This window comes from Gavialis gangeticus, unplaced genomic scaffold, assembly GCF_001723915.1.
Source record: "Gavialis gangeticus isolate Ggan-Ray unplaced genomic scaffold, GavGan_comp1, whole genome shotgun sequence".
Classification (NCBI taxonomy): domain Eukaryota; kingdom Metazoa; phylum Chordata; order Crocodylia; family Gavialidae; genus Gavialis; species Gavialis gangeticus.
This window is the reverse complement of record NW_017728997.1, coordinates 31,095,109-31,121,689: the sequence shown is the minus strand read 5'-3', so window position 1 is coordinate 31,121,689 and position 26,581 is coordinate 31,095,109. Positions and strand designations below refer to the sequence as shown.

General features: G+C 42.6%; 1 protein-coding gene across 2 annotated transcripts in view; it reads right to left on the bottom strand.

Moving 5' to 3' along the window:
• DCP1A (decapping mRNA 1A) overlaps window positions 1-26,581 on the bottom strand; it is a 78,094-nt gene that overhangs the window by 48,923 nt on the left and 2,590 nt on the right. For both annotated transcript variants that reach the window (XM_019505014.1, XM_019505013.1), the window contains exons 3-4: window positions 24,178-24,305; window positions 5,330-5,396 (exon numbers count right to left, since the gene is read on the bottom strand). In XM_019505014.1, the coding sequence (XP_019360559.1) occupies window positions 5,330-5,396; window positions 24,178-24,305 (195 nt within the window). The remainder of the gene's footprint in view (window positions 1-5,329; window positions 5,397-24,177; window positions 24,306-26,581) is intronic.

Below are 26,581 nucleotides of genomic sequence, written 5' to 3'. Positions count from 1 at the left end.
GAAATTTCAGAATACTTTCCTTCTGTCTTGAGATTGGGGGGGGGCAGGGGGCAGGGAGGGAGAGGAACAAAAAAAATCAAAAAACTACTTCGAACATTGCATTCCCCAGGAAAAGAACCTGGTTCCTTTCTGAAAAGTTCTGCTTTGTGGAAGTTATTTGCGATACCTGGTCTTATTCAGAGACTGACTACCTTTAGTTCCCCAAAATTTTGTTTGGTCACTTGTGATTTGTGAACTAGTGTTATATTTTAAATAAAAAAAGACTAAAAATAATCAATTTTGTGAATGCTCAATTGGCAGCAGAGATTTTTTTTTCTAGCAATACCTAGAGCATCCATGACCTTAAAGAGTGGGAGAACTGTATATTCTAAAAACCCTGTCTAAGAAGCACAATAGCTGCTCTTGTGACAGTTAGTTCAAGACAGCTTGTAACTATATCAGTGGAAGTACACAAAGCAAAAACCTCATAAAAATTGCCATGTCATCAAATGCACGAGAAAGCATATTGCGCGATTTTGGACTGGCTGCAATTGTTTGAGACAACAATACACATCTAAATTATCTTTATAATGAGACTTTTTTTCTTTTGAAGAGCTAAGCTACCAAAACGTAAATCTGTGTGTTGCTGACTTGTTAATTTAGCCTGGCACAACACTGTCAAACTGAACAGCAGGAGGAAGGATGCAAACCTTCATTTTTTCCCTCAATAAAGAGCAAGCTTTGCAAAGCATAAATGAACCACAAAAACATAATCAGTCATTTTTTTCTAGAAGAACTAAACATAAAAGGTATAGTAGTGTAAATTAAATATGGTAACGGAAAACCAGCTTAACTATACAAAAATAAAAGTTCCAGCAGGAACGTTATGATATCTATCTTATTTTAGTATGACTGGACACTGGCCCCTGGAGCTCCTACCTCCTTCATAGCATAGCTACTGAAAGAATCAGCCCACTTAAGAGTGTGTGGGGGGGAAGCATGCTTCAATTCTACAGAAGAACTGACAGTCATTAGGGAAGCAAATATAATAGCTCAATCCAGGTATGCAGACAAAATTCAATTTATAATTACCCTAGGTTACCCATTCCACAGCATGGAAGAAGGCCAGGAGGCCCTTCATTTTCTAACAATTTAGAATTAGAGTATTTAAAGCATTTAAAAAACCTACTAAATAAAAACAGCAAATGGAATGCATTTGGCATATCCAGCAAACATTCTAAAAGGTTATGTGTTCAGAAATGTATTTCCATATCCCTATAAATGTACATGTATGTTTAAAGAGTCAAACATTTTTAGTATAAATCCCCACTTTTAAGACAGGGATGGGCAATTATTTGAACCTGTGAGCCACATAGGGACTTTTGGGGAGCTGTTGCAGGCTAAGTCAGCATCCTTGCCCCCACCCCCCCCAACCCATACAACAGTCCACCAAACCTCCCTATGTAGGATGGGCTGTGGACAGACAGGGAGGTGGTGTGGGTGGGTTGCAGCTTCAGCAGGGCCATCACCAGCACTGCCTCTGGGCAGGCCTTCTACCCTGAAGAGGGGCTGAAGTTGCTGCCTATCTTCTATTGCCTTTACGAAACTCCCCCCCCCAAAAGGTCTTTTCAGAACACTAAAGCAATGACGGCAGCCCAAGCATGAAGCTGATGGCGGCCGAGCAGAAGCTGCTGTTTGGATCCGGGAAAAAGCAGGACCTGGCAGTAGCCACAGGTACCTCTTCCTTATCATTGCTGTGGTCTTCTCACTGTGGTTGCCCCGAGGCTGTGCCAGGGCTCCCTTCCCCACCGCTGCCACCTCTAGGCAGCTCTAGATTCCTGTGCTCAGCAGGAAGGAGCCACAGGGCAGACCTAGTGTGGACTCTGGGCAGCCACAGCAAGAAGGCCGCAGCAGTAGCAAGGGGGAGATGGTTGCGGCTGCCATCAGGTCCTGCTTTTTCCTGGTGCCCAGCAGAATCTTCTACCCAGCCCCAGGCTGAATGCACAGTCCCAGCCATGGCCGTGGCCCACCCTATGCAGGGTGTCAGTGTTTCTGCAGCACCTACTCTGGACCCATCCACCTTGACCACAGTGAGTGGCAGTGGCAGCCAAGCAGACACTGCTTCTGGGTGCAGGAGAAGAGCAGGACTTGGCAGCAGCTGTGGCTGCCTGCCTTCCCCTCACTGTTGCTGGGCCCTTCTCACTGCCACCCAGAGCCTAAGCACGTGCTGCCTTGCAGCTCCTCCAACCCCCAGGCATGGGAGTTTGGGGCAGCCCAGAGACAGCTCTGGTGGCAGCAGCAAGGAGGGCCTGGCAGCAGTGAGGGGGTGGTGGCTGCACCTGCCACCAAGTGCTTTTTTCCCCCTGTGCCCAGCAGCAACTTCTGTCCAGCCACTGCCACTGCTCATCACAGCTGAGGAAGGCAGGTCCAGAGTGAGTGTTATAGGGACCTATGTGCAGGGTGGGCTGGGGCCAGGCCTGTGCATTCAACTCAGGGCTCAGGACCTGCTTGCACAGGTTCTAGCCCATCTCCATAGGGCCAGGGCCAGTGGCAGCCAGAAGGAGTTGCCACTGCTGGGATATGGAGTTCGGCTGCGGAGCTGCCATAGGCCTGCTGTGTGAGCCCAGAGGTGGCGAGACAAGAGGCACCTGCCATGGTCTGGACAAAGTCCCTCCCCATGCTGGATGCTGCCCCTGGGCTGCAGTTTGCCTACCCCTGTTTTAAGACTATCCAAAACTAGAAGTGTTCAATTTTTCTGTAACTAAAAAACTAATCAGAAAAGATATTCAATAAAAAAAAATATAGTCAGAGGTAAATTATCCAATATAGCTTTTATAATAATATATCGCACAACTTTAATTAGAGTACATAATGTAAATGTATTGTGCATTAAAACTATAAGAATAAGTTCAACAAGATCTGTTACACTGTTCTGATTACAAGTCAACCCTGTATTTTCAGGTTTAAATTTAGAGAAAAAACAACTGTTCCCCTGAAGAGTTGGTAACTGTAGATAAAGATTTCTAACTTCTATTGCCCTTACAGAATTCCACAAAAAATTAGATAATAAAATTTAAAAAAAATCAAATAACTGAGGAAAGAGTGCAAAGGGCTAAAATAAAAATACTAAAAAAAAAATTGTATCAAACAAACTTCTGACTTAGTATTTTATTGCATACACAAAAATATTGTAGTTACACAAGTAAACATGTTCAGGAGCCTGATTACAGGTCAACCCCAGTATAACTAAAGTGAGATTTTATTTATTTATTTTTACAACTCTTCTAGAGGAGAAAGACTTATACATCTTTTAGAACACTAAAGTACCTGTCTATGTCCTGTGGATGGCTCAGGAAACTTGCCTAAAATTCTTTATTTGCATGTTTCAGTAAATTTGTTTGCAGTTTACTTATATACATTTGGAGAGATCATTTTTGAAGGTGTGTTCACCATTAATATTAAATTAGATACAATACGACCTCACATTAAACAACCAGACACTAGATGGAGTGCCAAGACTGAGCCCTCATGCTCTCTATTTTCATATGGGACAGCAAAGTCCTCCTATCCTCTTTTGTTTATTTTTTTTTAACACTGGGATGAAGTTTCTTTTTGGTCTTCAGCAGGAGTCCTGGTTTCCTGTTTAAAAACCCCAAACTCTCACTAAAAAACCCCAAATCCTCATTTTTCTACACTTAACATGAAATACCACCATATGTAGTTAGAGTAAAGGCTGTTATCCGGCACCCATTGTTATGCTTTTTTTACCCATGGTAAAAGCTGTTATCCCATGCATCCGGTGCGCCAGGCTTTTACTCCCTGGCATCATTGTGCTGTTGGACAGGGAGAGGGGGTCCCCGTGTAGGCTGTTTTGCCCAGGCCGTGGCCTTACGTGGGACTCTGTGAAACCAAAAGTGGGACTTCCGGTTTTGCTTTTGCCACGTCAACCAGCATGCCGGTTAATGAAGCACTGGATAACACAGCTTTTACTGTATCAGCTGGACATGATGCTCTATTGATATATTTACAATTTTAAAGCAATTTGGAAGTATACGAGTACCTCAATCGTTATAATAAGATAAATTCTAAATATCTATAAATTTTGGCACTTCATTTTGTTTTATCATGGAAAAATCAGAACTCCCCATCCCCTTCACTCACCAGGATGCTGGTCCAGCTGTGGCTGTCCCCTCTGCTGCTTTGTGGCACTGAGCAGCCTTGGTATACCAGTGCTTCACCCCTGCTCATGTTGTTGCCCCATATTCTTGATCCACAGCCAGCCCCATGGCCCTGCTCCTGACTCACAGTAATTGAACACCCAACTAAATAGACTTAATCTATTTTCTTGGAGACAAAACTGAAGTTTTACTATTTATTTGCCTTTTTAGCCCTTTACTCAAGAATTTTTGATGAAACCAAAACAAATAGAAGAAAAAGTCTTTTTATGAGTATTGTTCGGCCAGCTAAGTTTTGATTTTATTTTGCTATTTAACTTTCAAGAATATCTGAATTTTTCTGCTTTGCTTAGTCTCATTCAATTCTTTTTACTGCTCCTTCAAACTGTTCTGTTCTTATTTTGACTGACTGAACTCTGATTACCTGTTTGCAGTAGTTTTCAGAAGTTTTCATAGGACTCTGCTTCCTCCAAAATACTATCAGTAAATTTAAAAGCAAGACAAAAAGTTGCAGAACAAGACTAGCATCTAATTCAATGGTTAATCAGCTCCCTTCCACTCCATTATTCAAAAAATGAAACGTTAACCAAACCCACTTTATAAAGTTGTAACCACCAACTCCTTTCTCTTCCACTTACTGGTGCATAATTTTACCTATCACACATTTTGCAAATAAATAGTGATTCTACCCATCAACTGTCTCCTTCTAGGCAGGAAGTAATAAAGAAAAAAAATCTAATGAACTAACAACCAGCATAAAACCCCTATTCTTTGTTTGGCAATTAAATGCAATCATCACTTTAAGGTCCTTACCATCTCAGGTTCTTGTTTTCTGAAATCCTCCCCATTTCTGAAAATGTTTTGCCACCTAAACAACTCTGATATTTTGCTTATGGCAAAGCAATATACAATAAATCTAAACAAATGCAGGACATATATCTTTTTTAGATAAAGTATTTTCATGAACCTAAGCATTTTTGACACTGCTAGCTTCAGCCTATAAATTCTGAGCATGAAAGAAAGCTTTATCACAGAAAAAATTAGTGAAATCATCAGGTTTTCTTTATTTAAAAAATTAAATATAAAAAGAATATTTTATGGTAAGAATCACATATAGGTAAGATGTTTGGCAATTTGAGGGAGGGGGGAGGGGAAATCAAAACCACAGTACTTACTTAGCCATGAGTTTTGCTATTCGGTGACAGTCATTCTTGTCATAAAACCAGATACTGTAAATCGACACTTGAAAAAAAATATAAAAGGAAAAAAACAGAAAACATAAGACAAAAATGCAAAAAAATTATTTGTAAAACAAGAGAGCTGAATGCTGTAGCCCACTAACACCAAGATAAATTGTTTTCCAATCAATCTCCACTCAACTATGTTACACCATTTATTAGATCATTAGAAATACTAGCATGTGCAAAGGCACCATGTAATTACAGCAACATCAGTTCAGTTAGGCTAAGTAATTCTATTGACCAGTAAACATTAACACACATAAAAGCCATAATGAAATAAGTGCTTATTCACAACACAATTAATTCTGTAGATAATATTAATCTCTCACATGTTAATGCTCAATTATAACCAATCTATCAAGGTCATCTACCCCTTAAACTGCTCAAAGACTTGGTATTAAGAAAGCACATCTGTTCCCCTATCTGGTTCCAGTCTGATTAATGTTTGAAAAAAAATCTGTGAATTTTACTTTACTTAGAGGTCAACACCATTATTTTCTTTCCCTCCCCCACAAAATGTAACAGACACCCCATTTTGGAAGCCCCCAGGCAGAAAAAAACCCCCTCATCTTGGAGTACAGGTAAGTACTGTGAGGTCAGAGGTCTCTACATGTGGAGGCTGCAATCCTGGACCCAAAGCATTTGACCCGGCATGTGGCTCCAGAGCCAGAGTACAAAGTCAGCATGGCTGGGGGACAGAGGCTCCCCATGAGTCTGGAAATCTGGCAGCAAGGAGGAGGATGGAGCAGTGGCATCATTAATTAGCTATTAATGGTGCCACCACTCCACCCTTCCTGCCTGCCTCAAATTTCCACACCTCTGGGAAGCCCTACTCCTCACTTATAATGCACTACCCAATTTTCCCCCGCTGGTTTTTGGGGGAAAAAGTACAGGTTACTTGTGAGAAAATATGGTATTAGCTGAACAATCAGATGCAAAATTGTCTAAATGAGACTTTAGTGCCAGCATGGCAATTCAGTCTTAGTTTTTTGGGGCATTTTCAATTACACAAAACTCTCCACTGAAAACCCACCTGTGTACAAGTAGTATTGTTATGATTGGAAATTCAATCTTGCATTTAACAGGGCTAATTAATGCTAGGTCCATACTAGACTCCACTCCTAAAAATTAAGCACGCGGATGACGAGGACCTGAAGGTTCCGATTTAGCAAGGAAGTGAAGTATACAATGCTCTGGATGCATTCAGTCCTAGTGAACTGGACAGAATCAAGTCTTCTATCACTCCGAGCTGAAAGACAGGCTTAATAAACTGGAGCAGTTTGCAATATAATGCTGCAACCCACCCTCAGTGGGATGATCAGAACGAAACAATAATGCTGCTGGAAAATGACAGGGTTCAAAACATTTGTAAAATTCAGGAACTAAAACATATTCAACTACAATGCACTGAAAATTACTCTGAGTGAAATAAAAAGTATCAGATCCCGCAGCCATTGTAAAGTTCAGCACCACAAATATTGAAAGGTTCTTCAAAGAGAAAAAGATATTTTCCACAGTCTCAGCACAAAGTCACTTAATCTGCCCATTTGTCTTTTACTGTTATAAATATTTCTGTATTCTTGTCATGAACTATTTCTTTATAGAATATGCTTAGTTTTTGTATACTATAATTTTTAAAATGGAACACATCTGAATGGACATCTGGCTTAGTCCTATTTATTACATTCTTACATAACAGACTAAGACAACAAATTGAATACGAACAGGTAACAAATAAACAAAACAAAAAACAGCTTCCTAGGCTGGCGGATTTTTATTTGGTTGGTCAATATTGTTGATCTTGAGCCATAATTAGATGTATCACACTACCAAATGCAACAAATTATTCAATTTATTGAATAATTCTCATACAGAAAGCTATATTGTAGCCTCTCTGCCTCTACCCTCACTCAGCCCCCATTCCATTCCCTTCATTTTGCATAACCATGCCTCCCTTCCATAACCCTGCTTTCAACCCCACCTTCCACTCTTTTCCCCACTTCTCAATGTATTATTTGCATAACCCACCCATATTCCATTCCACCCCCCTTTTGGGACTCTCTGCCTCCCTCCCTCCTCATTCCATTATTTGCATAACCCCACCACCCCAGAGATAGCCCCGTCCTGCCCCCACTCCTCTCTGCCCTCCCCTTTCTGCCTTCCCTCCTGTGCTCCAAGACTGCAGAGCTTTCCGTGCACTCTTCTTGCCAGTAAGGTTATTTATTTACTTGCAGCAAGCCCTGTTTGAGGAAGGCCCGAAACTGTGGCTTAATTACCTTGGTTAAGCCCAGGGAAGCCATTAATCCAGGTTTAACAACATGTTTATGAATGGCTTCCCTAGGCTTAATCAGAGTAATTAAGCCATGGTTTCGGGCCATGTGGCAATCGGCAGAGAGGGGTGGGACTGCCAGGGCCTCTCAGCCAAAGGCATGGGTGGAAACCATTGTGCTCAGCCTGCAAATATGGTAGCTGGCTGTGCAAGCTGCCCATGAATTTGGCTGGCTGCCGCCTCAGGTTCGGCAGATCCCAAGTTATCTACCCTTCCGTTAAATACAAAAATCATTTAAGAATATAGCACCCTTCAACCTATCTACTTTGTAACATAGTTGTACATTAACATAAGCTAAACATAATTGCAATTAACTGCATATCAACTGGCACCAGAAACCAAAGAAGTAGTGGTCTTCATTAGGAGTTGCCATTAGGAGTCTTGAAAATATCAGGAGTTGGTTTGGGTGTTGCTAATGCAGGCAAGAGCAATTATTTAGGCTTGTGGGCCACATAACAAGTTTTGGTGAGCTGTCATGGGCTGGGTCAGCATGCCCACAACCCCTGGTGGCTCCACAACAGCTCACCAAAACTCCCTAAGCAACTGATCCCCTTGGCCTGGATGCACACCCTGCTTATGCTGGTCTTGGCTGCCACATACTGCTTGGGTTCTGCAAGCTGCTGCCACTTAGCCAGGGATCCCACTGATCCTGTGCCCAGATGTCATTCCTCACTTCTCCATGGCTCCATCTTGGCCAAGCACAGAGCACAGCCATGATCTGCTGCCTACACAACCATGATGGGTGCTGGCTCCATGAGCAGGGATGTGTAGGGAGTGGAATGTGGCTCTGCCCCAGGCCCACAGAACGGGTACCCACTGTAGGGGTGTGCGGGCAGTGCCTTGTGGCTCTACTCCACACTCAGCTGGGATATGAATGGGCAATGAATGGGCAGGGAGCGGCATTCAGAAGCAGGATGGGCGGGTGGGGCCAGAGCTAGGATCCCTGGCTAAGTGGTGGCAGCCTGCAGAACCCAAACAGTAAGCGGCAGCTTTGCGGCTGATGGGACTGGGTGCTGGGAGCTGAAGGGCCCATGAGCCAGTAGAATGCAAGGGGCTTCCACCAAGTCTGCAGTCCTAGCAGAAGCTTGGCTGTTATTGTGAACAATCAGCATAGGTTCAAAAGCAGGTCTTGCCTGACCAACCTGATTGCCTTTTATAACCAAGTAACTAAATCCTTGGATGATGGTGTCGTTGTGAACGTAGTCTTTCTAGACTTTAAGAAGGCCTTTGACACTGTCTCTCACCCCATCCTCATCAGTAAATTAAACAACTGTGGCATTGATGCCTACACAGTTGGATGGGTAAAAAATTGGCAGAGGGGGCGCATCCAGAGAGTAGTGGTGGACAGGCTGTACTCAACCTGGTGAGACGTGAGCAGTGGGGTACCCCAGGGCTTGGTCCTCGGACCCACGCTGTTTAACATCTTCATCAGCGACTTGGACGAGGGGGTGGAAAGCATGCTAAGTTTGCTGATGACAGAAAAATGTGGGGCGAGGTGGACACACTTGAAGGGAGAGAGAGGCTGCAAATAGATTTAGACAGACTACAAAAGTGGGCAGATGAGAATAGGATGGGGTTCAACGTAGATAAATGCAGGGTGCTGCACCTTGGGAGAAGGAATCCACAGCAAACATACAGGCTGGGGATGTCCCCTCTTGAAAGCAGAGGCAGAACGGGATCTTGAGAGTCATTACTGACTCCAAGATGAACATGAGCCACCAATACCAGACCGCAGCCAGCAAGGCCAGCTTTACCTTGTCATGCATCCAAAGATGCATCTCAAGCCAGTCCAGAGAAGTGATACTCCCCCTCTATGCAACACTGGTCAGGCCGCAATTGGAGTACTGCATCCAGTACTGGGTACCACACTTTAAAAAGGATGTGGCCAGCCTGGAGAGGGTTCAGATGAAGGCCACCTGCTTGGTGAGAGGGCAGCAGGACAGGCCCTATGGAGGACAGACTGAGGGACCTGAACCTGTTCAGCCTCAGCAAGAGGAGGCTGAGGGGGAGCCTGGTGGCTGCCTACAAACTCATCAAGGGAGATCAACAGCAAATAGGTAGAGCCCTTTTCTCCCCAGCACCACCTGGGGTGACAAGGAACAATGGTAATAAGCTGATGGAGAATAAGTTTAGGTTAGAGATCAGAAGGCATTTTTTTACAATTAGGGTGGCCAAAATCTGGAACCAACTTCCCAGGGAAGTGGTCCTCGCCCCTACCTTGGGCAAATTCAAGAGGAGGTTGGATGATCACCTGTCTGGGGTCTTGTGAACCCAGCATTCATTCCTGCTTGTGGCAGGGGGTCAGGCTAGATGATCTGTTCAGGTCCCTCCTGACCCTAGCTACTATGAAACAACCCGACTCCTGGTTCTGTGCTGAGCCCAGCATTAGCTCAGTCTGAATGGCACTGGGAGAGAGACCTAAACAGGCACCACTTGCAGCCCCAGGAATGGCTAGAAGGAGCTGGGGATAGCAACAAAAGGTTGAGTGGAAGCAGGAACTAGGCAGTGTGTTGGGGCACAGAAGGCAGCAGAGGCACCTCCAAGGTGGGGAACAGCAAAGGCCCTAGGCCACAGGGATGGAGAACATGAGTGGGATAGGGCTGCATGGTGCATACTCGGCAGGAGCTGCACAATGAGGGCCATGCTGGAGATGCTGTGCAATAGGGACAACTGGGAACAGCAGCTCTGCAAATGCAGTTGGTTGCTGTTGAGCTCTTGTCCCAAGGCACCTGGCACAGTATTCTGCTTCCTGCTGGAGTAGCAGAGTCCAGCAAGCAACACACTGCCTCCCTGGGTGCAGGAGAATGCTGGATTATGTTCTCTTCTGAGTGTCTAAACATTCACTTTCCTAGAAGAAACTTTCCTGGGAGTGATTTAATCCTGGTTTTCCCAGGTTATTTTCCTCCTCGAGTAGCCATTTTTACTTTGGGAGAAAAAGCCTGAGCATCTGTACATGCATGGTTCCTTTTGGGAGCAGAGTAACTCTCCCAGGAGAAACTAAATGTCCACATGAGGCCTTAGATTTATTTCCTCCTTAAAGGCATACTGCCCATGATACAATTTAGCAAAAACACCTTTCCTTCTCCCACTCCCAAGAACTGCGAGGGGGTGGGGGTACAGAACTACAAAAGCACGCTTCCTGAAGAAATAGGTAAAGGAATCTGTAATGATAGCTTAACAAGGGAAAATGAGAAGTGTCACACATTTCTGCCAGAATAGATCTATACAAGACCAGAAATCCATTTAAAATCAGCTCCGTCTATCAGCATATCAATTCGCTCATTCAGTGCTATTGGCAGTCATGAAGAGTTACCCCATATACCTGTCAGAGTCACTCCTAACGGGGACACAGATTACCAAACTATTTACAATGTTTACTAAGAAGCATTCTGTTTGATTTTTAGTTCTTGACAAACAGACTGTGGTGCTCACCAGCCCCTCTTTTACCAGAGGAGCAATTTTTAATGCTTGAACAATGTATTTTTTATTTTGTTAAATCAAAAAAAAATTCTCCATCATTACATTTTCATGTCCACTATTTAAAATACTATATTTTAGGTATGAAAGCTAAGATTTTTTGTAACAATTTTTATTAGGTGCAAAAAAACCTAATCAAATGTGCACCTCTTTTTAAAATTTACATACTTCTAAATGTGCCAAACCAAGAAAACAACCCAGCAAAAGCTCCTTTCTACAAGAGGCCTGAGCCTTACAGTAAACAAAACAAATTTGCTGGGGTTAGCCCAATTTATTGTAAATGCAACATAGTTCAGGTAAAGTATTATTCAGTGATACCCCAAGTTCATAACTCCTTACCTGGGCCACATTAGAAAACATTCAATTATAGTGTCATTAAAAAAAAAAAAAAAAAAGAGCACCAATCTGACATCAATTTCTGAATGATAAATGCCTGGAGCAGAACACTTTAACCTCCCTGGACAGTCCAACACTGACCTAAGAGTAGCTGTTCTTAAACAACAAAATTTTAAAAACATGTTTTTAAATGCATGTGAAATTGTGGAATAAGAAATCATCCACTGACTGGGTAGTGTTTAGTATGGTCTCAAAAGACTGGATTTTTACTCCACTACCTGGACTAGTTTTTATAACACTTATGTCCATCAACGGGTTAACCACTTTGTTTATCCCTTCAGCCCACTTTGGCCTCTCACAGTGCCCCCCGCTTTCCTCTCCCTATCCTTCATATTTAAATTACTTTATTCCTTTCTCTTTAGTATGTTTCCTCTCTGCAAGTCCATTCATAGCATCGTACAAGGTAGCCTATGAAAGCTACGCTCATATATCTCTGAATGAGTTAATCTATAAAAAAGCCACCCTGCCCTGCCTTCTGTCTAGTTTCATTCAAAACAGGATGAGCTGGTGAATCAGTTCAAATGGTACTGAACAAGCCAAAACCTAACAAAAGATGGACCTATCCTGTTACTCAATGTTTAACTGATGCATGAATGCCTTTCCTCTATTTTTATTTTCTGACTATTGACCAACATCTTTAGTATTAGGACAGAACTGTTGTCATTGTTTATCAGCAGCAGCCAAGCCCTTCCATTAGATTCGTACCTTGCATACTCGCTCTGTGCTCAGTGTCATAAATGACCCACATAGCAACCGATTCCAATCTTGGTTTGTGAGCACACATTTGCTTATCTTTAATGTTGTTTTTCTGGGACAGTAACTGCCTGGACAAATTTACTATGCAGCACTTTGTTCCCATTGCTATTTTATTATATTCCTTCTGAACTATGGATATTATATAGTAAAATGCATTTAAAGTAAAATGATACAAGGTCTAGTGATTGATAGCAATTGCTGTGGAAAATGAAAATAGTTTATCCAGAATGAGGCCTTTGGGGACAAAAAAGTATTTTCATGAGGAAAAAGGTATCAAGAGTTTGTTATGTAAAAGAATGCTTAAGATCAAGTGTTGGAAACCACCTACATGTCATCTGATAGGTTTTTTTTATGTATCTAGTGGCTAGCTCAGTAATTTTTTAACCTCAAAAATGGAGATACCCAGGGATAGTAAAGGAAACATTACTTTCGTCATGGCAGCTGATTAGAACAAACTGAAGGTAATCAAGGAACAAACCAAACTTCTACCAGTTATTTCAGAGAAAAACCAAGAGAATTAACCAATAAAAGTGTTTTTTAGTCTGAGCTGTGTTTTAGATTTACTAGTTACACAAGATAAACCCACTGTCTGCTTGAGGCAAATGTTAATGAATTTGAAACTGCGACAAAGCAAGTTCTTGCACGGTGTGGACACAAGGGATGCAAAGAGAAGTGCAGCTCCCTGCTGTAACTTAGAACAAGATCTGCAAAGTGTTCTGTGTTGCAACACTTCTCCAGACCAGGGACCAGGAACATTTTTGGACAGAACGCCAAAAATACCTGAAAATTCAGTTTGTAAGATGCTGGTGTGCCAGGGCCAGATGGCAGGGGAGCCACAAAAGGCCTAATCGTTGTTGTGGCAGTGCAGCCCTGGTCCCTTCCCTGCCTTCTGCCTTGAGGTGCACATGCCAAGCAAAATGTCTTCGGGTGCCACACTCTGGCACCCATGCCAGGGGTTGCCTACCCCTGCTCCAGACAAAACAGAAGGGGAGGAGAGCCTGCAGCCAGGTTCCCACAGCAACAGCCAGGCTCTGCCAGTGCCCACAACCTTCAGAATAGGAAGGGGGAAAGGCAGCAGAGGGAGCTCGTTCTTGGGGCTCCCCAGCTGGTACTGAAGTGTCAGGTGGGTGAACTGAATCCCCCCCAACCTTGGGGGTGGGGGGAGAGGGAGGGAGGGCTCCAGTACACCCACCCCACTCTCCAGAGCAGCCTGAAAACCAATCGACTGACTCTCTCCACTCCCTTTGCCCCCTCCCATTTTGAAAAAGCAACAGGCTGGGAGCTCTGCAGACACAAGTTACAGAAGACATTACATTTTGAAATATGTTTATTAGATACCTCATTCAATGAGGGGCCAGATTTTCAGCTAATCAGCCATTTTTGAAGCTGTTTGCAGCTGTGCGCTTGTGATCACAGGTATAAACAGCTTTCTGTAGCCAGATTGAATAAAAATTGTCACTTGTGTGTACCCAAGAAACCTTGGAGAAACCCTTTCAAACTTAACATGGGTGTAGGAATGTTAGTCTTGGAGCAGATTTGTTGCATTTGATTCATTCTTAGCTCTTTTACCCATAACAATTGCAATATGCCAGCTGTTGTTGATTTCCTTCCATCTGGAGTCAGCATCCAGTATTGCATGAACAGGAATCTCTTTAACATCAGCTGGTTACGTTCCACATCCAAGATAACCAACACTAGGACTGTGTGAAATTTCAGCAGCTGTTTCATTTTGGAGGTGTTTCGGGCTGTTTTGGCATGTGAAACACCAACTCCGAATCAAAACAGAAGAATCCAAAACATCTCTGAAATGAAACAAAGAATCCAAAACGTTTTGGAAAATTTTGGAGTTTGAGAGACGCCGGGCTTACAGGGAAACAGCTGTACGCTGCTGCCCTGCCACACGACTCGGCTCCACAGGGAGCAGGGATCTGCGCTGGGGGTCTCCTCACTGCCACTGCCCACCCCGCACTGGCTCAGTGACACGGGGCTGCACAGGGCAGGCAGTGGCAGTGAGGAGACATCCAGCACGGATCTCTGCTCCCTGAGGAGCCAGGTCCAGAAGGCTTGCTTGCTGCTCTGCGCTGCTTCCCTGCCCCGTGACCCAGCGTGACAGGGATCAGAGATCTGTGTGGAGGTCTTTTTGCCTGCACGGAGGGAAGCGGCCCTCCCCCTCCTCCAGATGAGCCACCCACAGCCCCGTCCTGCTCCCCACTGGGGCCCTGCATCCCCAAGTCCCACCCAGCTGGGCAGTAGGGCTGTGTGAAGCTTGCAGCCCATTCAGAGGAGATTCAGCCGAAATGAAACAGGACAGTGATCTGAAACACCAAAACGAAACACTGTCCTCCAAAACGGCGAAATCTGAAACCGAACTGAAACACAGTCATTTCAATGGCTCCCTAAACAGGTCCTATATGCCCAATTCCCAATGGTCACCACCCTAGAGGTGGGCAAAGAAAGAGATTCAAGGACATGTTGAAAGCGAATCTGAAGAAATGTGAGGCTGCAGCTGGAGTACTGCATCCAATTCTGGGCTGCACAATTCAAGAAGGATGTTGAGAAGCTTGAGAGAGTCCAGAGGAGAGTCACGTGCATGAGAAGAGGACAAGAAAACAGGCCTTATGATGAGAAGCTGAGAACCATGGGACTCTTCAGCCTAGAAAAGTGCAGGCTCAGGGATGACCTGGTGGCTGCCTATAAGTACATAAAGGGTGTGCATCAGGATCTGGGGGAACGTGTGTTCACCAGAGCACCCCAAGGGATAACAAGGACCAAGTCATAAACTCCTCAGTTATGACCGTTTTAGACTGGACATAAAGAAAAACTTTACTGTCTGAGCCCCCAAGGCCTGAAATAGACTCCCTCCAGAAGTGGTGCAGGCACCTACTCTGGACTCATTCAAGAAACATTTGGATGCTTACCTTGCTGGGATCCTTTGACCTTAGCTGACTTCCTGCCCCTTGGGCAAGGGGCTGGACTTGATGATCTTGAGGTCCCTTCCAGCCCTAATGTCTATGAAATCTAGTGTTAACACCTGGGAGACTCAAGTAATGAATCATTCCCACTGGCACCATGATGTACAAGAAAGCATCAGTCTTTTTGAGCAAAGTCACCTCACTATGGAAACAGGTGGGAGGGGCAAAGGGAAAGAGCTGTGGCCCTACATCACAAGCATCTACTTCCTCCTGGAGCTATTTGCCATCTGCAGTTGAATACGCAGATCTCAGATTGACAGTTTTCCAGTAAATATGGTAGGCATTGGTGAGTCTGGCCTCCTCAGCCATCTCATATCATGACAAATGGAGGGGAAGTGGGGGGGCAGAAATAGTAATTAAGTGGCTTTCTAGGGAAGTCTTTAAAGCTGCAACCTGAGGCAGACTGCTTGGGCAGCCCCTGGAATACCCAGTTCCCTTGAAACACAGGAGCAGGAGTCCAGGCAACCCCTGTCCAGATAATCTGGGTCATCTTCCCCCACCAGGAAAACCCTGGGGAAACTTGAGGCAGTCACCATGGTGACATCCTGGGCTGAGTTCCCACTTTGACCCTTATATTCACAGTCCTATTCAACCGTTTCCAATCCTCTTTCATAGAACCATAGAAAATTAGGGTTGGAAGGGACCTCAGGAGGTCATCCAGTCCAACCCCCTGCTCAAAGCAGGACCAGCCCCAAAAAGACCATCCCAGCCAAAGCTTTGTCTAGCCCACGCATTAAAAACCTCCAAGGATGGAGAATGCACCACCTCTCTGGGTAATCTGTTCTAGTGTTTCACTAGGTTCTAGTGAGAAAATTCTTCCTAATATCTAACCTAAAATTCTCTTGCTGCAGCTTGAGACCATTGCTCCTTGTTCTGTCATCTGCCACCACTGAGGACAGTTTAGATCCATCCTCTTTCAACCCCCTCCCCCCACCCTTTTCAGGTAGTTGAAAGCTGCTATTAAATCCCCTCTCAGTCTTCTCTTCTCTAGACTAAGTAAGTCCAACTCCCTCAGCCTCTCCTCAGAAGTCATGTCCCCCAGCCCCCTAACCATTTTTGTTGCCCTCTGCTGAAAACTCTCCAATTTGTCCATATGCTTTCTGTAGTGGAGGCCCAAAACTGAACACCATACTCCAGACATGGCCTCACCAGTACTGAATAAACAGGAATAATCACTTCCCTTGACCTGCTGGCAACACACCTACCAATGCAGCCCAGTATGCCATTAGCCTTCCTTGCAACAAGGGCACACTGTTGGTTTATATTCAGCTTATTGTCCACGGTACCCCGAGGTCCTTTTCAGCAGAGCTGCTGCCCAGCCAGTCAGTCCCCAGCCTATATTAGTGCATGGGATTTTTCCTTCCTAAGTGCAGAACTTTGCACTTGTTCTTGTTGAACCTCATGAGATTCCTTCTAGCCCACAATCCTCCAATTTGTCTAGGTCACTCTGAATCCTAGCCCTACCCTCCAACATATCTACTACTCCCCCCAGGTCAGTGTCATCTACAAACTTGTAATTGATGAAGACATTGAATAAAACTGGCCCCAGGACCAGCCCCTGGGACACTCCACTTGATACTGGCTGTCAACTAAACAGCAAGCCATTGATTATTACCCTCTGAGCCCAATGATCCAGACAGTTTTCTATCCACCTTACAGTTCATTCATTCAGCCCATACTTCCTTAGCTTGCAAGCAAGAATGTTGTGGGAGACACAATCAAAAGCCTTGCTAAAAATCAAGGTACACCACATCCACTGGTCTCCCCACATCCACAGAGCCAGTCATCTCATCATAGAAGGCAATCAGGTTGGTCAGGCATGACTTGTCCTTGTTGACTGCTCCTCATCACCACCTTCTCTTCCAACTGCTTAGAAATAGATTCCTCTAGGATCTGCACCATGATTTTTCCAGGGACAGACGTAAAGCCGACTGGTCTGTAGTTTCCATGGATCCTCCTTTTTCCCTTTCTTAAATATGGGCACTACATTTGACCTTTTCCAATCATCCGGGACCTCTCCCGATTGCCATGAGCTTTCAAAGAAGATGGCCAGTGGGTCTGCAATCACATCTTTCAACTCCTTCAGCACCCTTGGATGCTTCCCATCCAGCCCTATGGATTTGCATACATCCAGATTTTCTAAATAGTTCCCTAATCTGTTCTTTGGCCACTGTCGGCTGCTCACCTCCTTCCCAAACAGTGCTGCTAGGTGCAGCAGGCTGGGAGCTGACCTTGCCTGTGAAGACTGGGATAAACAAGGCATTGAGCACTTCAGACTGTTCTGCATCCTCTGTCACAAGGTTGCCTCTGCCATTCAGTAAGGGATCCGCACTACTTTCCTTGATACTCCTCTTGCTACTGACATAACTTTGAAGTTTGAAGTTTGCCATGTCTCTTCTATTTAAGAAGGTAGCAAAAACAGACTCCCTTCTCATCTCAGACCAGAGGCTGAGATAACGCAGTTGCTATAGATCACTTCACAGCAATGTCACACCGGCAACTCTGTCAGTGTTGGATATACAGCTTAGACTACTTTTTTGTTTTTTTCATTTAAAAGGGACTTAAAATGAGGTAACCCATTTCCCACTTGTTTCTCTCAGCATAGAATATGCCCCATAGGAACCATAAAATGACCAAAAAAAGCCTTTAGTTCTGAGTGCAACCCCTTCCCTACCTCCCACCACCTGTCTGCTGTATTAACTCTCCTACCCTTGCACTGGGAATAGACCAAAAAAACCCTACCCAACAACATATTTCTTCTCCTTTTAATATAAAGTTTATGCTCAGCACCTGCCTTTCAGCACCATGGAAATTAATTCTCTTCACCTTATCAGAGAACTAGTTTCGACTAAAAATTCTCTACATCAAGACAAAGACCTCTGATACAAAGGCAAAATTATAAATTACAGATTTAAAATACTTTGTGCAAAGTGTTAGAGGTAAGTTTAACATTGCTTAAGCTTTTTAGTTTCCTTTGCCATAAAGCAAACTATAAATTTGCTACAGATACTGTTATAAAGGAATCAATTTCTATTTTATATAAAATTGAATTCAAGTATGCACTGCAGGTCTTTCGGAGACAGAATGCATGTAGTTGTTGTTACTGTACTATCATATCATTAACAAAGGACTACAAAGCCTTATGAAAAACTCACCATGTACTATTTTAGCCAAGATTATAAGACTATAATATACATATTTCTAGAGGTCTAAAACCAAATTAGTAATGAGATATAAATCCTTCTTAAGGGAAACATTCTAAGCCTCCTTAGATGCATGTCACCCTTACATAAAAGGCAGGGCAAAGATGTACCTTACAGACAAAATGATGCTTGTGCTCATGAAAGTTTATGCATATGGTTCAGATAGCCATGTTAGTCTAAAGACAGGCAGAAGGCAGGGTAGAGGTGCACTTCAGAAACTACTCTGAGAAGGAGAGGAAGAGGAAGAAATCCATAGGCAACCACAATACAAGCATCAACTCTGTATTTTGGATTAAGCAATGTGATAACAAGTGTTGTACCTCCCTTCTCGCTCTCATATATACGGCAAGTCTTGTACAGTAGGAAGAACTATTCAGCCTTTCATATACTATGTGGCTATGCACTGAGGCTAAAGCAAATAAAGTGATTCTCTCTTAGAAAACCTATAAATTCAAAATGCATCCGGTTATAAAGAACAAAAGAAACCAAGAAACTCCACTTCTGATATTGTGACTATTTTCATACTTCCTCAATATTTCTTCTGGTGGTTAGACAACAAGAACAACACCTTAATCGGTATAACCTCAAATAAAATCTTAAATCACCACAAGTCACTGCTACAGATGAGAAGTCTGCTACATTATGAATAAAAGGCAGAATTTTAGAGCAGCGTCACATACAGATTTTGAAGCTGACATAGGTGACTTACTTCACCAATGATTAAAGTACTTTTGATTGACACCCTGTACTGCACTATAAATCTACAGATACTGCTGAGATTCATTTTAAGAGGGGGAAGTTCTCTCATTTATTTTCCTTTTTTCCCCTTTTGAACTGGGAAGAGGCAAAGAAATAATGGAGTTTCATAGAACAACTGTTTAAAGCATTAAAATAGATAAAGAAATCTAAAGGAAAAGGAAAATTCATTAAAATTAACACACATTCACAGAAAGGTAAAAGTGAAAACTGAAAGCCTGAATAATAAAAAAGTTAGCCAGGAGAAGGTGAAATGAAAAAATCCTAGGTTACCTGATCCTTCCCCATTACAGTACACACAAGGAAAAAAAAATATTGTGGTTAAAACCTTAAGTTTGTACTAAATGAAAGTGCTTTTTATACATGCAGAGTACTGCAAATTGTACCATTAAAGAAACAGACCTTCTATTCTAATTACTAAGCAAAATGTTTTAATGTGAACTTATTAGTCCAATCCTAAAATATATTAAAATAATTGGTACAATCAGATAAGCACCACTTAGTGTCTTAAGTTTTTGTTACAAGACCTACTGAGTTGTTATGTACAGGAAAGTACTCATAACATTTATGCTGCAGGAAAAAAATACATGCCTACCAATCAAATTATATGGGAAAGGTACGGACTAGCAAAATAAAACTAAAAATAGGTAAGATGACAAGTAAGTCATTCTTACAATAGCCTCTAGCTGTGGAGCAGGTGGGAGGAGAAACCACATCATCTGAGGGATATTCAACATTTAACGTCTCATTGGTTCACAGTGCAATTTGTAGTCACTCAGTTCACATGCATGCCATTTCAGCAGAAGCTGAATGGACCGAACCGATATATAATGGGTTTTGGATTTCTCCAGGCCAAGACAGAGTGGTAGACCAAAATGAAGAAATCTGCATTACTTCTTCCTATGTTGCTCCTGTTTTGTTCTAGAACTGAGATCAATAACTCATTGCCTGTGAGCCATATCTGACCTGCAGAGCCACTGATTCTAGCCCATGGATTTGGAACTTCAGTAGTGGACACTCTCCCTAGCCTGCCAAGAGAATGAGCACCAGCAGCACCAGGGTCCTAATGCCCGCTCACCAACCTCCCTGTGAACTGTGGTGGGTCATTCCAACCTCCAGTCAGGAAAGACTGCCTACCCCTATTCTAGAAGTATTACTGATAGCCATAAGAAAACCTCACTGACCATCTCTTATTTCCTTATTCTATGATGAGGTAGAGTCCTCACCTCACAACAGGACAAACAACAAGGTGAATCTACAGACTCCTTACAATCAGAATTGTAGAGCAGCACTGGCAGCCATAATGTGGGCTGGGGGTTCAGGGGTTGGTTTTGAAGAACATAAGCTCCTCTGAGCCAGGTGACTCAGAGGTGACAAAGAATAGTCTGTAAATGATTTCCCCCATTACATTGCACAAAGTTGTTAACTAGGACCTCAAAGTGGTTAACTAGGCCTTCAAAAATGAGCCGTCTCCCTCGTATACTTTGAAATATCCTTCTTTAGGTTAAATGATGTCCCTGTTGTATGAAAACGTTATCTAATTCAGTGAACAGCTCTATTCACCAAAAGGAAGGGAACATAGAAATTAAAGCCATGCCAGGTTTCAAGGAGTACCAAAAAAACGCAGATCTATTAAATTTCAAGCAACCATACATAACTGACTTAAAGTGCATGTCTGAATATCTCCTCTTTGAGCTACGCAATTTTACAAATATTAAGGACAGAAAATAATACTGATCTCTGCAAATCAGTGGGTGTTAAAAAGGTAGGGAAGAGAGATCTATGAATAGAAAGAGAACAAAGTTTTCCCTCATGTTATTTAAAACAATTAAATCCTCATTAAACTGCTTTCCTCTATACATGAAAACGAATACATATGCAAGCTCTACATTATTCCATAGCTCTATAACCTGTACTAACAAAGGATTATCTCCAATTTAATACTGAAAATAATGACTGAAATTGTAGAAGAATTTTTTTTAACAGTAACCATGAGAGAGATGGCAAACTTGTTGAGAGCATATCTGTTCCTAACATTGCATTTAGTGGGAAATAAAGAAAAGACTATCATGGGAAATAAAGAAAAGACTACCATAAAGACAAGAAAATGGACTAGAAGGAGCTTCACTTTCACAAAGAAAAATCTTTAGTGTTTAGAGTTATTAAATTATCTCCCTCTAAAACTGAATTCCCTAGTCTGATGGCAAGTACTCTTCAGATACAGCCCAATCATTTTTCTGAGAAAGAGTAACTATGTAATCCCTCTCTATTAAACATCAGTACTCCATTAAAACATGACACGTTGTATTGTTGTTTTCTTGAGACTGCATGGGTTAGGGAAGTAGTTGCTCAGAAGTCTCAGCAGGACAATTTAGTCATACAACTCCTAATTAACCAGGATAGTGGATTCTTTGTGCAAAATATCTAAAATAGCAGCCTATATGCACTGGGCTGTTAACAATGCACAGTGTTTACACAGCGTAAGTAGTAATTTCTCTCCCCCAAATGAGCAACCTTCTCTCTGAAGAACACAACATAGTTTTCCATTGACAACAGCAGCATTTCTAATGAAATCTTTACTGAGCACACACTAAGATTTAGCTTCAAACTCTAAGTACACTGAGCCTAGAGCACCTGAAATGGAAACATACTCATGTTTAGTTAAGAAGGAGAAATCCACCCTCTTTTTTTGTTTCAGTCCTTTAAAACACAAGTCACTACTTCCATATCTGTATAGTGATTTAATACAAGCTGAAGCCTGTGCTCCAGGAAGTGCTGCCATGAACCACAAAAATCAGCCAAATCTGATATTCAAAACTATACCAGCTGCATTTGCCTTTCTTAAAGTTCACAGACTGTAAGGGGCTGGAAGGGACCTTGCAGATCATTGGGTCCAGCCACCCCGCTCTAGGAAGGAAGACAACTGGGGTTAGGTGACCCCAGCAAGGTGACCGTCTAGTCTTCTCTTGAAAACCTCCAGGGTAGGTGACTGCACCACCTTTCAATGGAGTTTATTCCACAGTCTGGACACCCAGACTGTGAAGGAGTTTTTCCTGATATTAAGCCTGAAGTGGCCTTCCAGAAGTTTGTATCTATTGGTCCTGGTCTTCCCCAGGGGTGCCCTAGTGAACAGATGTTCACCAAGCTCCTGATGCACTCCTCAGCTATAGCGGTAAGCCGCTACAAAGACCCCTCAGCAACAAAGGACTGTTACTGGTTCCTGATGCTGCTGCCACTGTCATGGCAATGCCACATGCACAGCAGAGGCCTGAGCGATGGGGCTGCTGTGTAGGCACTGGGCTGTGTGTGGACAGAGTAAGGCATAGCACAAGGGCATTCCACTCAACTGGGCACCAGGTGCCTTTGTAAAAGTGGCTCCTCTGCAGCAGCCAAAGGAGCTCAGTTGCGCAGGCCCCATCAGCACTGAGGTAGTAGCGTGCTCTAGGGCTCCAAAGCAGACCTGGTGCAATTGTCTGCACGAAGGTTCGCCTTGCCAGCCCAGGATGGCAGCACAGGTGAGAGGGAGATGTGTGGGAATAAGGTCAGAGAAGGCAGGAGGCGTGTGTACGTGTGCGAGATATAAATGCAAAACAAAGGTTTATTTATGTCAGTAGTTTAAAAAGCCTTGCACTGTTGCTAAATATCAGTTATAGGATTGGCATCAGCTGATGTGGTTGGTTAGTTGTCTTCATCTATTCCTATCGACCAAGAAAATTTTTATTTGGTGCACCCCTACTATGGAGTATTGTCAGCTCTCATCCCTCCAATGTCTGAAGATGGAATGGGATAGCAAAGGCTGGGGGACAGAGGTACCGCTACTGCAGGAAACAAAATAACAACGGCTCCTAGATCAGTCAGCTGCACAGGTGGTAGTAAGCAGGAAGTACAGTTTTCTCCCCACAGTGACAAGACAGACTGATTTCACAGATTTAGAACTAACAAAAGAGAGCAAAATGATCATTCTGAAGAATCTCTCCAGCCTACTGATGCTCCTTTTGCATCAATACATCTACTCAACCTAATACAAATTTGAAGTATCCACTATTTTCTTTTTCTCTTATGTTTTTAGAGGTCCATTACTTCTGTGATGCCTTTGAGTAAGTAAGGAAGGGCTTTCTAACTGTGCACCCGTACTGTGCATAACATAATAGGGTCCTGAACATAGATGGATGCCTCTAGGGCTACTACAGTATAACCTTAAGTACTAGATTCAGAAAGCAGAAAAAGGAAATTCTGTGCTGTTCTTAATGTAATATGACCATGTTAAAATGCTGAACTGTTGAAGCAAAATTGAGCAGAGACTTATGTAGACATGAACCTAGGGAAAGTTCTTCCCTTAGGGCAAGCAATATTCTCCCCACACCAAGTGGCAACTTCTTGACAGAGCAGATGATTAAAATCTAAGCTTCCTTTTGAAAAATATTAAAGTTAAACAAAACCAAACAAGCAAGTAAGCAAGCAACAAGGATATAAAGTCACAAAACAGAGTCCCATTTGTTTTCCATTTAAGTCAAGAATTCATCAATTATTCTCCAGTTCTAGACATTTTAGGGGCAACATTTGAAAGTAAATGGCATCCTCATATTTTTTAAACAGATACAGGATAGGAAGACTCAACTCAGTACCACACATATCATGTACTATATATGAAACTCGAAGTTGATTCATAATAGGACAAATCTCAGTCTATGTACAGTACCCTACATTTGTAAAAAAGGTTAAAAACTATTAAAATAGACAGTGACTGAACTGTAGTGGACACCTACATAACTGTATTCAAACAAGCAGTGATTACAGGAAAATACAGTCACAGACATTTTATCAAACCCTGCCATGGTACATTACAGAATCTGAACTTCTAAAATTATAGATTTTAAAACCAGCCATACTCACAGCTAGCATTTCTGTAAAGAAGAAAAGGTTCATGGAGTTGAAATTCCAAGTCCTTATTTACTGGTTCAACCAGGTTGTGCATATTCAGTCGATTTACAATTGTAAAACCATGGTAGGGAGAAGCTGACCTGTTGTTTCAGTGAAAAGAGAGTAATTGAGAATAGAGTAATTTGATCAGCATATATCATATTTCCACTTAATAAACAAACTGTAACCATCTTTAGTTAAGTCCCCAGTGCTTTCTGCCCTCATGCTTCAGTGGCACAAGCTCCAAGCTTTATATACCAGTTAACCAACTCCACTCAGGGGGTTTGGGTACTGTTAGGAGTCATGTTCAAGGTAACATTCAAGTTATTCTCTGAGATAACAAGGCAGCAGAGATGTGCTATGCTTTCAAATAATGAAAGTAAACAAACTAACAGTACAGTTCTTAATAATGGTAAGGGTAGCCCACTTCACAATATATTTATAGACAAACGTAGGTGGCTCAACTAAGCATAACACCTCTATTCTTCCCTTCAGATAAGTCTGTTCCAAAAGAGAGATACATTTATTGGCAGCTGCATTTATAAACATATCTAGTTTATATTAGTTATAAAAGTATGCTACATATATATACACCCCAAAGCAAAACTTATTGCATAAGACAACCAAACGCATTCACTTTAAACAATGTTATAGCTTTAAACAAATATATACTGAAAAAATTGACAAAGACGACCATATAATAAACACTTGAAGTCTTAAATGTGTGACATTACACTTGTTTCCAAAGCAATATAGGAAAAAGGTCAGAACTATTTTTAATTTTCATAAAAAAGGCTTTTTAAAAAAGATAACTGCAGTTGAGCAAAATAGATAGGCAAGGTAACCCAGATATAGCCCTTAAGTACAAGAAATTCAAGAAGACTCACTCAAATTAAAAGATACATTTTTTTTGCATTTTAATTATAGTGTTTTACATACAAGGCTTATATTTAAGTTGTTGAGCATGGTGCTTCAACATATTACTGAGGTCAAGAGCTAATGAAGGATTCAGAAAAGGATTTATCATCAATTAGGGCACGCTTAATTACAATCCTGAAAATAATTATGAATGAACTTGATTTTTGCATTCCAAGAAGTATAACTCCACACAGCATGTAAAAGTAAGCAAAGGCCTAAGTCTTTGCAAGGTGTATGTCCTACCAGGGATATAAACCAGTAAGTTTCATGACAAGTTCATTGCTAAGGGCCTTATTCCAAGTCCACTGAAGTCAACAGAAAGACACAGCAACTTCATTGTACTTTCAATCAGGCTCTCTTTTCCTGGAATAAGCAATAGTCTCTTACATGTTTCCCGCACTTACCAGGTCACTCAGAGGATCTGGACATTGCCAAAGGGAGAATTTATCAGTGCACCAGCAGTTAAAGTTTAGAAAACAATTTAAAGACCCTAGCTAATCTTCACAAGAACCCCAGAAGACTACTTAAATAATGTGCCAATTTCAGTGGTGGGAAAACCAAAGCAGAAGGATAAAGTGACTTGCCTGAGGCTATACAGCAAATCTTGCTAAGGCCACAATTAGAACTCAGGAGTGTCCAACCACTAGCCTGAACAGTCTCATGGCCCATGATGGAACTTGAATCCCATCAGTCTCCTAATGTCTTCAGTTAGCAAAGCTGGCAACATACCTAGCCAGGATGGAGGCTCTGGCCAGGAGGACTCCCAGGGACTGCAGAGCTGTTTTCCTGTCCCTCATCCATTCACAGCTTTCAGCAGAGTTTCACTGGGCAGTGCCCACTGGCTCCTTGGACTTGTTTGAGGTCTAGTGGGCCGGCTGGTGTACTCTGCTTGTTTTCCTCCCTTCGTGCACTCAGTTTGAACCTATGACTTTCGCTCCCAACCCTGTTCTATCCCAGGCAATCAGTGATATGACCTTAGTGGCCCCCTTCATCAAGGGGGGCTTATACCTCTACTTGGTGGGCCTTGGCCCCCGTTGCAGAATGTCACATCGAAAGGCCGAATGTTTTCAGTCAAATTTATCCCTTAAACAGGTGCAGTTCCATTAAAAACTAGAATAAGAGTTCAGAGCAGACCAGTAAATGGAGAGTTTTTCCTTCTGAGTTACATTTCCCCTAACCCTGAGTATAGTTCCTTAAAAAAAAAACAAAGAAAAACTGCTTTAACAAATAGTACAAAAGATATTCTGTGTAAGATTTGCTCTGGACTCAAATTTGAAAACAAAAGCAATCAATCTCAAGAAAAAGGCTATATCTTTGTCTCCTTGAACTTCTTAATTACATGAACGCTATAACCATGCTTAGCCGTGCCGTTAAAACGTATTGTACAAGTAACACTGTAGCACTAGGACAGCTCTTTCTTTTGGCACGTTATGGGTCACTCATTTGGGGGGGGGGGGGG